The 13,348-nt window shown below is 37.0% G+C and overlaps 1 protein-coding gene across 4 annotated transcripts; it reads left to right on the top strand.

Moving 5' to 3' along the window:
* The first annotated feature begins 6,537 nt into the window (after window positions 1–6,537).
* On the top strand, window positions 6,538–10,500 carry RD3L (RD3 like). 4 transcript variants are annotated; one of them, XM_074908770.1, is made up of 4 exons: window positions 6,538–6,825; window positions 7,727–7,815; window positions 8,546–8,851; window positions 9,736–10,500. In XM_074908770.1, the coding sequence occupies exons 3-4, from the start codon at window positions 8,553–8,555 to the stop codon at window positions 10,031–10,033; spliced, it is 597 nt and encodes a 198-aa protein (XP_074764871.1). In that variant the 5' UTR covers window positions 6,538–6,825; window positions 7,727–7,815; window positions 8,546–8,552; the 3' UTR covers window positions 10,034–10,500. The 4 variants fall into 4 exon arrangements, with proteins under 4 accessions (XP_074764871.1, XP_074764868.1, XP_074764870.1 ...); XM_074908767.1 differs by having other exon boundaries at window positions 7,724–7,815; XM_074908769.1 differs by lacking the exon at window positions 6,538–6,825 and adding an exon at window positions 6,913–7,504.
* The last annotated feature ends 2,848 nt before the right edge of the window (window positions 10,501–13,348 follow it).

The raw sequence follows: 13,348 nt of genomic DNA, 5'->3' as shown, positions 1-13,348 counted from the left end.
TCCACCTTATGTACAGTTAAAATTCATGAAAAATAGCAACCACAAATGCCAGGACAAAACAGCCCAGATCCTCAAATTTACACTCTACTGCTCTAGGATTTTTATGCCAGTGGGGGAGACTGGGATGAATTGCTGGACTTCAAAGAAGTGGATTCTTCTTGGAGATGAGCTGTTGTTAAGCTCCTATTTCTGCAGCCATAGCTCAAATAGGGATGTTTGGAAGGCAGCTGGTGACGAGCCACACAGCAACTACCAGAAATTAGATGGGTGTTCATATTTATTCTTAAACCAAAAGCACAGTTTCTCTATCAAGCATTGTTTCTGATCCTTTAGCAACATTCACAAAGCATCTACACTCCTTAAAACTTCAAGATTCATCCCTTCACTCTACCCACAAAGACAAGGAATTTGGTAAAATTAAAAAAAAAAAAAAAAAAAATTAAATCCCCATAACAAGAAAATTAAAACAAAAGTATTTGGTTACCAACTTGACAAAAGCCAGCTTAAATAAATCTCTGAACAAAATACAATGCATGTAAGACTGCACTGAATTTAAAAATGCCCGTGCAACTCCCCTGCCTATTAGTGAAGCATCACCAACACCAGAGACATTAATGCTACAGAGAGTCCAACTGGAAGAATTCAGCTTCAAACGTGTCCTCGTTTTATTCATAACAGCAACAGAAGTACAATGATAGCTTACTCAACTTTCTGTCAGTTAACACTGTTAAAAGAGTATTATTATTGTTGTTATCTGTCACAGCAAAAGACCAAACGAGGAGTCTTACCACGAGGCCACTCATGTAGGCTCATGGTAAGTTTTCTTCATAGTTGTTAAAAAGCAAAACCAGTAGTCAAATGCTGTCTGAAGTGATCAGAGGAGGTAGACTCACCATCTGTCCGCAGCCCAAAACAGCTACAGCAAGTTGTTCTGTCAAATCAAAAGAAAAACACACTCGCACTACAAAGTTGATAATTAAATCCAAAGAGCGAGGCTGCGTTTATAAATGGAAGCAAATCATCCGACCTGCCAGCTATGGATAGCTACAAAAACAAAATCACGCTTTTCTCAGATGACTGGTAGCACTGGTAACCTTTCTAGGTAACTGCTCTAGGGCTGGCTGGGATAGAGTTAATTTTCTTCACAGCAGCTCTACGAGGCTGTGTTTTAGATTTGTGACCAGAAAAACACTCCTAAACCAGGACTGTTTTAGTTAGTGCTGAGCAGTGTTTGCACAGCATCAAGGCCTTCTCCATTTCCCACATTGTGACCCCCAGCCCCAAACAGACTGGGGGGGGTCTGCAATGTCCTGTCTCAACCCCAAGTCTTCTTGCTTTCACTCCTCCATTCCTCTTCCCCATCTCACTGGGGGTGAGTGAGGAGTCAGCAAGGGGCTGCATAGTGCTTAGATGACTACTAGGCTTAATCCACAATGCTAAAGCATCAGCCCTTCACACAAAATCCAAGGTGGCAAACCACAGTATGTGACTGTATTACCCACAGATGCTAACAAAGAAATATGGAACATATACCACTGTGCCAGTGTGCTGAAATCTTCACTACCTAGCAATGTTTATGACCTGCTATCAACCCTTTTGGGCAAATAAGAATTATGACGACAATTTCCTGGCATGTCATTATCAGTCTCATTCTCAGAGAGTGCCTCCTTCAATTGCAAGTCAGTAGCATCTCAGATGGTTCAGATGCCGTAAAAATCTTCCAAAGTAAAGAATGAGAAGCTTCTCCTCCACCTGTTCTCACCATATGTCACACCTCACTGTTCACATCAGTGCAGTATTTGGTTAAACGAAAAGTGTTTTTGAAAGGTTTGTTTCATTTTTACTTAGAATCACTTCAGTGAGGCAGTTCAAAGGCACAGCCCCATGGCGCAACAAGACAGGAGAGCCAACTGCTGTGCAGCACCAAAAACTTCTGAAACTGGCATTTTGTCAAAGAGGTGCATTGTCCAACAGCACAAGTGCTGAATTTGTAGTTGTTGCAGATAGGCATATTAGAAGGCCCAGGTTTAACTAGACTGTTTTTTTACTACAGGACCTGGTTGTCAGTTTAGGAAGTTCCTTTGTGAGTGTGATGTTAAGACACACATTAAGACTAAAGTCTTCCTGCTGCACTCATGACTACTTGCTGTACTGACTTGAATTAGCAGCTTTTTTCTCCCAGAATACAGTTACAGAACAATACTTCTTCATAAGAAAACACTACACTGGCAAAACAGCTGACCTGTAGAGAACTTTAATTCTTTGTGAGAATTATAGATTATCAAGAGTAAGTCCATTTCAAGAATATGCCTTCTGCACTACAGTGAATTATTTATCACAGTAGCACTGAAAGGTCATAATTGGAATGTAAAACTTAAAACTTTGTTTAATCACACATCATGCAATCTAAGTTTCCTGTGCTAAAGAGATTATTTTACTCAGCTTTTTTTAAAAAGCTTTCAGATTTCAGAAAGCATCAGACAGGATAAAATAAACATATTTTGTCTTTTTTTTTTTTAGCTAATATTATCTTGCCATAAACAGTCCCATCTTCTAAAGTAATTGGTATTGAGGTTAGATAACGATTTTCAAGTAAGAATCCACTTTTCTCTAATGCTACAGCTTATACTAGAGGAAGCTTCCTGTAAACATCCACAAAACCACCTCACTGTTATTCTTCAAGTACTCCTTTGGAGTTATGTTTTGCTATTGTATCAACAAACATAAAATCCAGGTATATTCAGCACCATCAGAACATGCATCCCACGGGGACTCATTCTGTTTCCCTGTGGTAAGTTTCAGCTATTTAAATCCCTATATTGATTGTTGTACTTACATCACAAGTGTACATAGATATTCTTACTCTGTAGTCGTGCTATGCCTTCACCATAGAGCTGAGGGCTGCTAGATGGCAAGATAAAAAGCTGTAAGAGTATCAACATGGAGATATTGAGAAGTTTTAACCCTGAAGAACGTTAAAAGCAAGCAATACTTCTACTTAAGTAAATGTGAAATCTTAGCAGCCTCACACCAGTTATTTTATTCCAGAATATCTTAACCATCAAGTTCCCCCCTCACAATCGTGATGTCAAACAGGAAGAAGCAGAAGAGGAATTCCTAGTACAGATGAGACATTTTGAGTACGACATATTTTCAGGTTAAAGACTAGAGCGATGAACTGAACTTCCATGTTTCACAACAAGCCACACATGTAGCTGAACAAAACCACTTGGAAACTAAGGGTTCTCACAGCAAGTGCTGGGGTTAGATGCACCTCTTCAGTACAAAACACTCCCAGAACACGACTGCCACCATGGATGCAGCGCTGTCTTAAGAGAAATTCTTTACAGATAACATGAACTAGTACCACACCAGACTGATGCTCCTTTCCTCTCAGCCAAGAAAGAACTAGTAACAGACTCCTTAAACATGCCTCCTACTAACCAGAATGAATCAAACAGTAAATGGAAGAGTGCCACATATTTAATTTAATTTAAGGGTGAATGGAAATAATAAACAGAGCACATGGTGCCAGTAGGAACTGTTCTGCCACATGCACCAGGGCATGCTTGTTATTCTGACTAGTGAGTGATCCATAAAGTCAGTCATTATGAAGATCACCTTCTAAATTAGAGGCTGTGTCTATGTTTACTGAAGCCAGTAGGGAAAACCCCCCACACCTTCCCATATTAATTTATTCTAGAGAAATTTCATGTAAATTATGCTTCATTTGTGTATTCATGTATAATAACTATGGGAATGTAAATGAAGCTATTTCAGCGATTCCTCACTTCTGTATTTCTAAGCCAAATGTCATGAAATCAGCATAGCTTTTCTATAAGTCATGGGGAAACCAAATATATCCACCATAACCCGTAAGAATTTCTCACCACAACAAAGCACAATCACTACTGCAGAGATGAATTTAGACTGCTCCATCATTTCACGTGTGGTAGTCTTCATTCACCCGTACGGATGCACAAGTTTAACAACCTCCTTACATGTGAGCCCTGCCATGCAAACTTCTGTTTTAGATTGCCTAGTTCAATTCAATCACTCTTAAGGTGAGGCATTTATTCTTCGTATGGTCTGAAAGCACAGGAGACAAGCCAACACATCTAGCTGCATGGCCATGAGCTTCTCCACAGGCCTCCATTTCAGTAGAAGTCTTCTGAGAAGTACATGAGTATTTTATTTACATAGCTAGAGTGATCTGCAGTGGAAACCATACACACAGTGCAATACAATCATTCAGTTATTGCTTATGGAAATGCTACAAAATGTATTTTGTACTCTCTTCAGAAAAAGGAAAAATGAGATTTCCTCTTTTCTCCTCCCCTCATCTAACATCTCCACAAACCAGGTTATACAGCCTCCTAGACAACCGACTGAGAAACATCTTCATAAACTGGCAGAATTGACAACTAGTTCAAAAAGTAAAAACTCTTTGATGTGAACCTCCCCCATTTACTCTGGGTTAAGTGGAGAACAATGAGTAGAGGAGAAAGGTGAAGACATTGACTCTTAAGAATACATTTTTTTTTGGTACCGAGAAGTCCGCGGGATAAAAATAAGCTATCACCAAGATTTTAAAAATGTCTGTTCTGTACATAGCCCTTTTAAAATAGCAATAACCTGTGTGTCTTAAACAGGGATGCAAGGAAAGAGATCCCACTGTATCCACTGGCTGCCACCCTTATTTACCCAATCAAGTTTCAATTACCATGTGCTCTTGTGAGGTTATTATTATAGAATAAGGCTCTTTGCTGATGAACCTGGACCTGCCATGGCAAGAAAGGAAAGATCACTACAACTGTCTGAATTGATTTACAAAAGGTAAACAAGCTTAAAATATGCTACAGAAAAAGAAGTGGTTATCTTAAGAGAAAGAATAAGAAATGCCGACATGAAAATACACACCTTCTGATTTACCTATATAAGAGGAGATATCATTCACTGCAGGTCAAAGAATATTAAGTTACATAAATAACAGATGCATTAGGAATACATTACATTCCTTATCTCAAAAACTAGGAAAACAAAGTAAGAAAAGGTTGAAGGAAAGTTTAAAAAATAGTTCAAAAGCCACTTTAATATATATTCCACAATACAGACACAATTACAGTTAATTTATAGGAAAAATAAATCAATTGGCAAACAACTGCTCTGCTGCAGTGGCAGAATAAATTATGGCTTATTAAAAAAGATAAAGATTACTCATTATATAACTAATGTTACGGTCTCACTTGAGTATTATGACATGTTTCACTCACTAATACCAGCCAAGAAAAATTCAGAAAAGGGAAATTGAAATGATAAACGTATGGTCTTGGTATGCTACATTAAGAAAAAGTGCTAGGACTAAAACTTTTAGAAAATTTACAGAAATGAGTAATGAGATGAAATGCGAAACACAAGAGAGATTCAGAAGCTTAAAACCATAAACGACTTCTAAAAACACAGCATCTCTGAGTTATCTAAATTTAGAAACTGTAGAAAAACACAAGTTTACTAGACGAATGTTAGGGAGACCAAAACATTTTTCCCAAATAACGCTAGTCAAGGAACATGAAAAAGAAAAAAAAAAAGAAACCTAAAGATAAGTAGTACAGACGTCATACCATTGTAATTTTATTGTTGTGATTTTAGAAACTGCCTAAAATTAATGAGTGGAAACAAAATACAGCCTTTCCTCCCCCAGATGAAATCATAACAATAGTTACAAATAAAGACAAACTCCATAATGCCTTCAGCGAACAGACCCACTATCGGCTAAACTCAAGCTAAAACTTCCATCCTGACACAACACTGCAGAACAATCTAGGGATAGTTGGATGGAACTGAAACTCTCCAAAAAGCTTTCGGGATTAACCACTGGCTAGCAACTGCTTAAATACTGCTCTACTTTTAAGTTCCCAATGCCAGTCTCACATGAGCAGTCATCTCTTCCTGACTAGAGATCTGAAATGCATACAAAAGTAGAAGCAATACAAGTTTTCAGTTTTAATGTTCTCCTACCACTGGAAAGAGAAATGTCATTCTGAGTATCCTGCCTCACAAAATTTGATGGTGCAATGAAAGATTAAGAAACACACACAAGCCCACCCCCCAAACAAACAAATGGTTGTAGGTTTCTTGTTTTATTGATTTGCACACCTTCCAGTACGTATCTCTAATTTGCAAAGACAATACATAATGGTTTTATACTGCACAGCAGTTTATTTTCAGATTTGATACAGTGGAAAAGAAAGTGGTGACATGTTAACTGTGCTGTAAAGGAGGTGGCAAGGAGCATTTTAATTTCATCTGAAAATCTGTCAGGTCAGTTGTGTCATCATAAAACTAGCTCCCTTCCTTTTTCATAGTACTACATACAATGTAATGTGAAAACCTTCCAGTTGAGGAGGATTAATGATGACATTTGAATTTTCCCAATGTATAGTAATATCAGCTTTAATAACCACCATACACGTCATCTTTTATGTTGTATGACATCTAGAACAAATTTACAGAACCCCTGTTCTCCCAACAGTTCAACACACCAGTGGAGGCAAAAAAGTAGGAATGAAAAATACTTACAGGAGCAAAGACAATCATTAGAACAAGAAAGAGCAGAAGAGAAGGCATTTTGTATACAATGCCTACTGTTTAGATTAATAGGAAGAGACCAGATAACTGGAACGGAAAATGGCTGCTTCAGCGACCTTTAGCATACACGATGCCATCCCTGAAAATGAACCTTAAAAATGGATATGCTCAAAATACTCATCAAGGAAAGAGGGAGCAGGCAACTGACAGCTAGTTGAGAGAAAAGCAAAGTCTATGGTAAGAGACTTACAATTCTCGGCTTTTTAGATCAGTTTGACCTCAATTTGCATCTCCTTATCATTCTATTCCTTTAATTAGATTAATGCGACATTCATAGCACACCATAGGTGTTACAGACTGGCTTCTTTAAATACATTTGAAATGTTAATTGGAAATGCTAGCAGCTATGCACAGTAATCAAAAAGCGTAGTACCATGAGATTGATGAAATTCATCTGGAAGAAGTATTTAATATAGCAACAAAATCCTGAGCAACTGTCAAATAGCTCTTTTCTGTCAACACTCACTTAACAAAGGCTTTAGATGATCTTCACTAGAGAAAGACTATTCTTAGCTGTTTAAAAATGACAGAACAGCCTGATCCCCCTCTAATGGGAGAAAAGTCTTGCAGCATCTCAATGGCCTGAAAGTTTAGTTTGATGATAAAAGCAACAGTTATTTTTAGAACTCTACAGGCATAAAAATACAGCTCTAAACTGTGACCTACAGCTATGCACAGCCAAGCATCACATCATACGACAGCCTTAACATTAGCTAGAAGCACGTCTGTAGTTGCTTCAGACTACCATTATTCATCTCACTACCAACAATACCTTTGGATGGATTTAGCAACAAGCATTTGAAACTGTTACCATCTTTTTTAAAATTGCTGCCATCGGCAGAACTCAATTCAAAAGGTAGGAGATCTTAATGGACTTTCTACAAAGTATTTGAGAGACTGTGTTAGGTTAAATGGATTACTACTACTCTCTGGTACAGAGGATGAAAAAGAATCTTAAAAGCAGAAAACCTTAAACTGTCATACTCAGTACATAAAGTCATTTTTCTAAGCACAGATTGAGTAAATAAAAAAAAAAAAAAAAAAAGAAAAAAGGAAAAACCTTGTTTTCTTCCAGCAGTAGTAACAGCCTGGAAACAGGATATGCTAGAATAAGAGACCTTCAAGCAACCTAACCTGAAACAACGCTGTTCACAGACAACTGCAAAGGTAATTTATGTTATTTTATTCCAATTAGTATGCCTGTGTCTGCATGACTTGTAACAAACTGCAATTCAGAAGTGTATTCCATCAGATTTCAGTTTCCAGGTTATGTAAACAAGAATTTATTTAAAATAAAAACTGATACAGAAGTTTTAAAAACAGATCACGCTGAGTTCCACAACCTGACTTCATTTAATAACTTTTAAAATGTGCAGATAAATTCAAATTTTGGAGGTCTCTGGTTTTGTGTTTTGCTGGGGGGATTTTCTTCTTGTTTTGTTGGTTGTTTTGGCAAAGGTGGGGGGTGTTCTTGTTTGGTTTGGGGGTTTTCTGGTGGAGGTTTTTGGTTTTGTAGGTTTTGCTTGTTTCTTTTGCTTTGTTTTTTTGTGTGTTTGTTGGTTGTGGTTTTGTCTGGATTTTTTTTAAACCCATATATACTACCAGGATAAAAAATGAAGTATTACCAAGATTACAGATATGCACTTTTAAATGCTGTAAACTTCACAGAGTTATGTTAACTCAGAAAACAAATGGAAAATAGTATAAAACATAAGGATTGTCAGATTTAGTTATGGCTTGGCACTTACTGATATCACTACTTACATTGTTCTGCAAAATATTTTAAGATCATTAATAAAGTTTTCTTTAAACATTCAGTTGCTAAAAAGGAAGTCTACAAGTATAAATAACTATTGGTTGTACAGAAATTAGCAAATTTTTTTTTCTCCCCTCACAGCCTAAAAATGCCACTTTTTCGCTGGATGAAGTGGTCAAAAAATGACTCCTACAAACAAACAAGATATCCTGGATCAGAAGTAGTTACAAAAACCCTACTGAGGGAACTGAAATGGCACTTGAAGGAGCGTGAAAGATTAGTGCAAGAGATTGAAAATGAACAAGAAGTCCAGAAGACTGGCATGGATTACAACTGGCTGAAGAACTACCAAAACCCTCAAGCAACAATTCCAGCTACTGAGCAACGGCAGCTCGAAGTTCTGTGTTCACAAATCCAGCCTTGCCAAACAGGAACTGTTCTCAGCAGGTAATTGTTTTGTATTTCTCTACCTTCGAGCACTCTATCGTAAGTAAGAGGTTTCTTCTACCTAATCCAAGTTTATATTTGGTTCTAATCTTTCTTCCAGAGTAACAATGACCAGCAACTGGAACACATATTTACATGTGTTTTAGAAATTACACCTTTACTTTAATATGTTGTATTTGAAGGAAGTTTGTAGTCAGGATTTTCCCGGTCCAATTCAAAACATGGAAAGTCTCACATGCTTAAACATGTGACCTCCCAATGCTTGCATTTTTTTTCTGTGTTATTGATTTCCAGTATTTATTAAATAGTAAGCTAATAACCAAAAGTCAAATTAAAGCACTATTACGCAGAGACCCAGCTTCACTGTCCAAAATATATGGAAGCTTCTAAAACTAGCAAATTAGTGTAAAAATAAGTATTTTTTTTTAATTCTCATTTTTTAAAAACAAACAACCCACCCCTACATTTTACAATGAAAAATTCTCCTGTGTCTGTATTTTAAATACATTTTCTAGGGACATGTAGAAATGACAGAACAAGCTTATGTGCCTTTTAAAGCCCAGAATACACCTAAGGGCAAAGTCAGTTTAAATCAAGTTACCCAGATGGGTCCAAAAAAAAAAAAAAAAAAACCAACAAAAAAAGCAAACCAAATAACAATAGCTTTCAATCCTCATAACAGCTGGACCGCATCCAACGCATTGTTAAAGCTCTCTTCCTCTTACAATCTTTTGGGGGAGGTGTGTGGGGAAATGTGGCAGCAAGGAATAAATGACAGCAGAATGCAGTCATTTCCTCCTCCTTCCCCTCCCCTCAAAAGGCCAGAGAGGAAACAGTAGAGTTTCAACACTGATGATTAGATCTCAGTTTTTGTTTGTTTCCAGATTTCGTGAAGTTTTGGCAGAAAATGATGTTTTACCCTGGGAAATAGTCTACATATTCAAGCAAGTTTTAAAAGATTTTCTTACTACCATTAAGAGAGAAAACCAACCAGACCAGCTGGTAGATGCATGGAATACAAATTGCTCTGAACATTTCAGCCTGCATGGACACAGTTCTAACAGATCGGACAAAGATGAAATCCCCACAGTTTCAAGTTATGTCGACAAAAACACACAAAGCATGTTTCCCACCTTCTCTCATAGAATCTGGAATCTGCCCTATTACTACCCATCAAGTTAACTTGGCTTGTGTTGCTTACAAAAAGCTACGTAGCCATTCGCATTCCTTTCTTGTGACTGCCATTCGCAAACACAGGAATAAGAAATGTGACATGCTCCCCCTTTTTCCAAGTTCAGAAATTAAAATCCTTGATTATAGCTAGTATGCAGTAAACAAACTTTAAATATGAACTCTCCTCTTATCTTTATAGTTCCTTAAAGATGTTGTGTTTGAAAGTACCTTTTAACCAAAAATGTAGATGTTTCTGAAAAAACTCTGAAGCATTTTATTTTTGAACCATATACAGCTAGATGTATTTAAACAAGAAAAGACTGCTTTCTATATTTTGAAACACCCTCAAATCCACAAAGCGTTAAGCAAAAACTTCTGTATGTGTCACACAGCTTTTAGGCTCTATTGGAACTTTATACTGTGTAAGATAACTGGTTTAATAGAGTATCAGTTATACTAAATAAACTAGTAAATACTTTTTGGATCTGAATACTTATTTCTTCAAGAATAAATTCTAAAATTAAAACAATATGAGTGTTATAACACACACTACACGTACTGTTTCTGTATTTTTTCCAGACTGTGCACATGCTTAAGTACTGTGAAGGCAGGTAATTAAATGAAAACACCCAATATTTACTGGCCTTTAACAACTAGTGCTCTATTTTTCAAGAAATTAATTATTTTATTTCAAATAGTTTTACTTCATTTGATTTATTGGAAACTATCTGGAAACCCAGACTCTGCAGTTTTGATCCAATCAGACAGTACTTTACTAAAACAGCAAAAGAATCAACAGATCATTTCCAGAGCAAGAGGTGGTCATTTTAAATTCAAGCACAACAAAATTTCATGTTTTTCGGTTGCCATCATCTATCACTCTGGGTTCATAAGAAAAGTTTCACAAGACTGGATATGTAGCGGTTATGGTCACAGCAGGCAATTAGAGCAGAAAATCAATGAAAACGTATGCCAGATTTCAGTTTGCTACTCCCATCCCTGTATGTAACAAATTTTCACATATCTTTTATGTAACCACTTCATCTCCAGATTTTCTTTTAATCTCTCTGCCACATCATAAAAAAAATGGGCAAGACTCACAGGGCCCAATTCACAAAACGCACTATTTTGCAAACACAGAGGAAAACTTCTTCCTCTGATATTTTCTTCAAACATACTGAAGACGACATTCAGATTTCCTCAAGTTTGTAACATCTAGCTGAAAGATATTGCCTTGTGCTCCACAGTCATATCCCCCATCCAAGAAAGAATTTACTAATAATGCAACATAAGTTGAGCAAAACAAATGTCACAATATTTTCACAAAACAATAAAAATACTATTTTAAAAAATCCTTTCAAAAGCTTATAATCTAGAGAACATTTCATGCAGAAGAGTGGAACGTAATACACACAGAAGGTGAAAATCTTGCATACACTTAACTGACAAAGCACTAGAGCAAAGCAGTTTCTATAGGTTTAGAGTGATAAAAAATTGCAGCTCAATACGAAAAGTAGCCAGTAACCCTCCACTTTCCATAAACAACACAAAACTTTGCAAGCATGTGCAACTCACAGCCGCACTGAGAGCTGATATAAACTCTTTCCCGCCTCTTGCGTGGTTGTTAGTTTGCGGGTAAATAACAAAAGTGTTGCTCTCACTCTGCCCTACTGATGCAGAGTAAGGAGTATCAGATTCTTTTCATGCAGTTCTAAATAATGCAGACATGGATCCCTGCATGAGAGCAGGCATGGTTTGAAAGGTTTTTCCTTCAGTGATAAAGCTCCCCAAAGAGTTAAACTTCAAGTACTTTTTCCACAGGAGAGAGGGTAACATGTACTGAGCATATAAAAGGTGTTAGCAGAATTAACATTACATTGAGAATTAACATCCACAATGCTGGTTTCAGAAATATTTTTTATTTGGTTAAAGGTACAAGATTCCTGCAATAGCAATTCACATAAATTAGTTTCTTAAAATAGTACCCTCATTGCTTTCTACTGGAAAATAGTTGAAAAAAGCCCTAAAAATTTAACTTCAAAATTCCAGTTTCTGGAAAATGGCAGGCCAGTAAACATGCAAGTTCCACTTACCTCTATAACCATCAAAAACATGTAGGGGAAAATAAAACAAAGCCAAAAAGCCAAAAAACACCCCACGAGATGACTACAGATACAACTTGCCCATTCTTCATAAATTTCACTTCAATTTCACTTTAATATAAGCAAATGCAGTCTTCTAAGTCCAGAAACAAGAACCATCAACAACATCAACTAAAAGGCAGTTGCTGAATAACAGTTAAAAAAATATATCGAGGCATCATAACCAATTCAGTGTTAAATCCCAATGCATTCTAAGGAAATACACAAAAAAGTTCACCTACTTTTATATGTGTTTTATTGATGAAACTGATACTAGGCTGCTTCATCCAATCCTAGTGTCCACACTTGGGGGGAAAGGAGAGGGAGAAACCAGGCTGGGAACTGGAGAGGGTATAGGAAAAAAAATTATCCAAATGCTGAGAAAAATGCCATCCACCAAGACCTCACTTGGTCCATTTTTTCAAATACAGAAATGAGAGGTAAGTTTATGGAATACAAGCACCTTCATCTGATGACAGTATTATGTACTCTCTCTGTAGTTAAAAAGCAGAGAAAAGGATAGAAAAAACAAAGGTTTAAGAGCAAGAAGACAAACTAAAAATGTTAAACATATTTTAAAGAAATATGCTAGGTTTACTGCAACATGCTACAAAGAGAATCTGTACCTCGGTCTGCCAGCTAAGACAAGCTATTTTCTGCAATTTAGCTTGCACTTACAGACAGTAGTAACATGGCTGTGGGCCAGTCAACATTTCTCTGCTTAAGATTACTGAGAACACAACCTTTTCTTTAAGCACTTTTTATTTAGTTTTATTTATTAGCCTTGTCCCGATCCAGTATCGAGGAGGGTCTTAAGCAATCCCAAGAGCAAGATAAAGACGCAAACGAGGTCAGATGCCGCACAAACCTTGTAAGCTTTATTTAACGAAATAACTGATAATAGTGATAGGACAGAAGAAAGAAGAAAGGAAAAGTCAGAATAGCTAAGCAAGCAAACAAAAGAGATGCAGCAATACTAGTTACCACCACCACGAGTCTAGTGGCGTTTTGCTGATCCGGTTCCAGTGCAGGCGATGGGTGTAAAGCAAGCAAGCGAAAAACTTTGGCAGGCGAGAGCTTCGAGAAGCGATACAGTGAAGACAAGCGAAAAACTACCACAAGCAAGAAGCTTCGGCAGGCAATAGAGAAAAGGCAAAGGAAAAACTACAGCAGAGAGGAGCAC

The sequence above is a fragment of the Athene noctua genome, chromosome 6 (genome assembly GCF_965140245.1).
Source record: "Athene noctua chromosome 6, bAthNoc1.hap1.1, whole genome shotgun sequence".
In the NCBI taxonomy this organism is placed as follows: domain Eukaryota; kingdom Metazoa; phylum Chordata; class Aves; order Strigiformes; family Strigidae; genus Athene; species Athene noctua.
The sequence above is the reverse complement of the archived record's forward strand: the minus strand, read 5'-3'. Positions and strand labels throughout refer to the sequence as shown.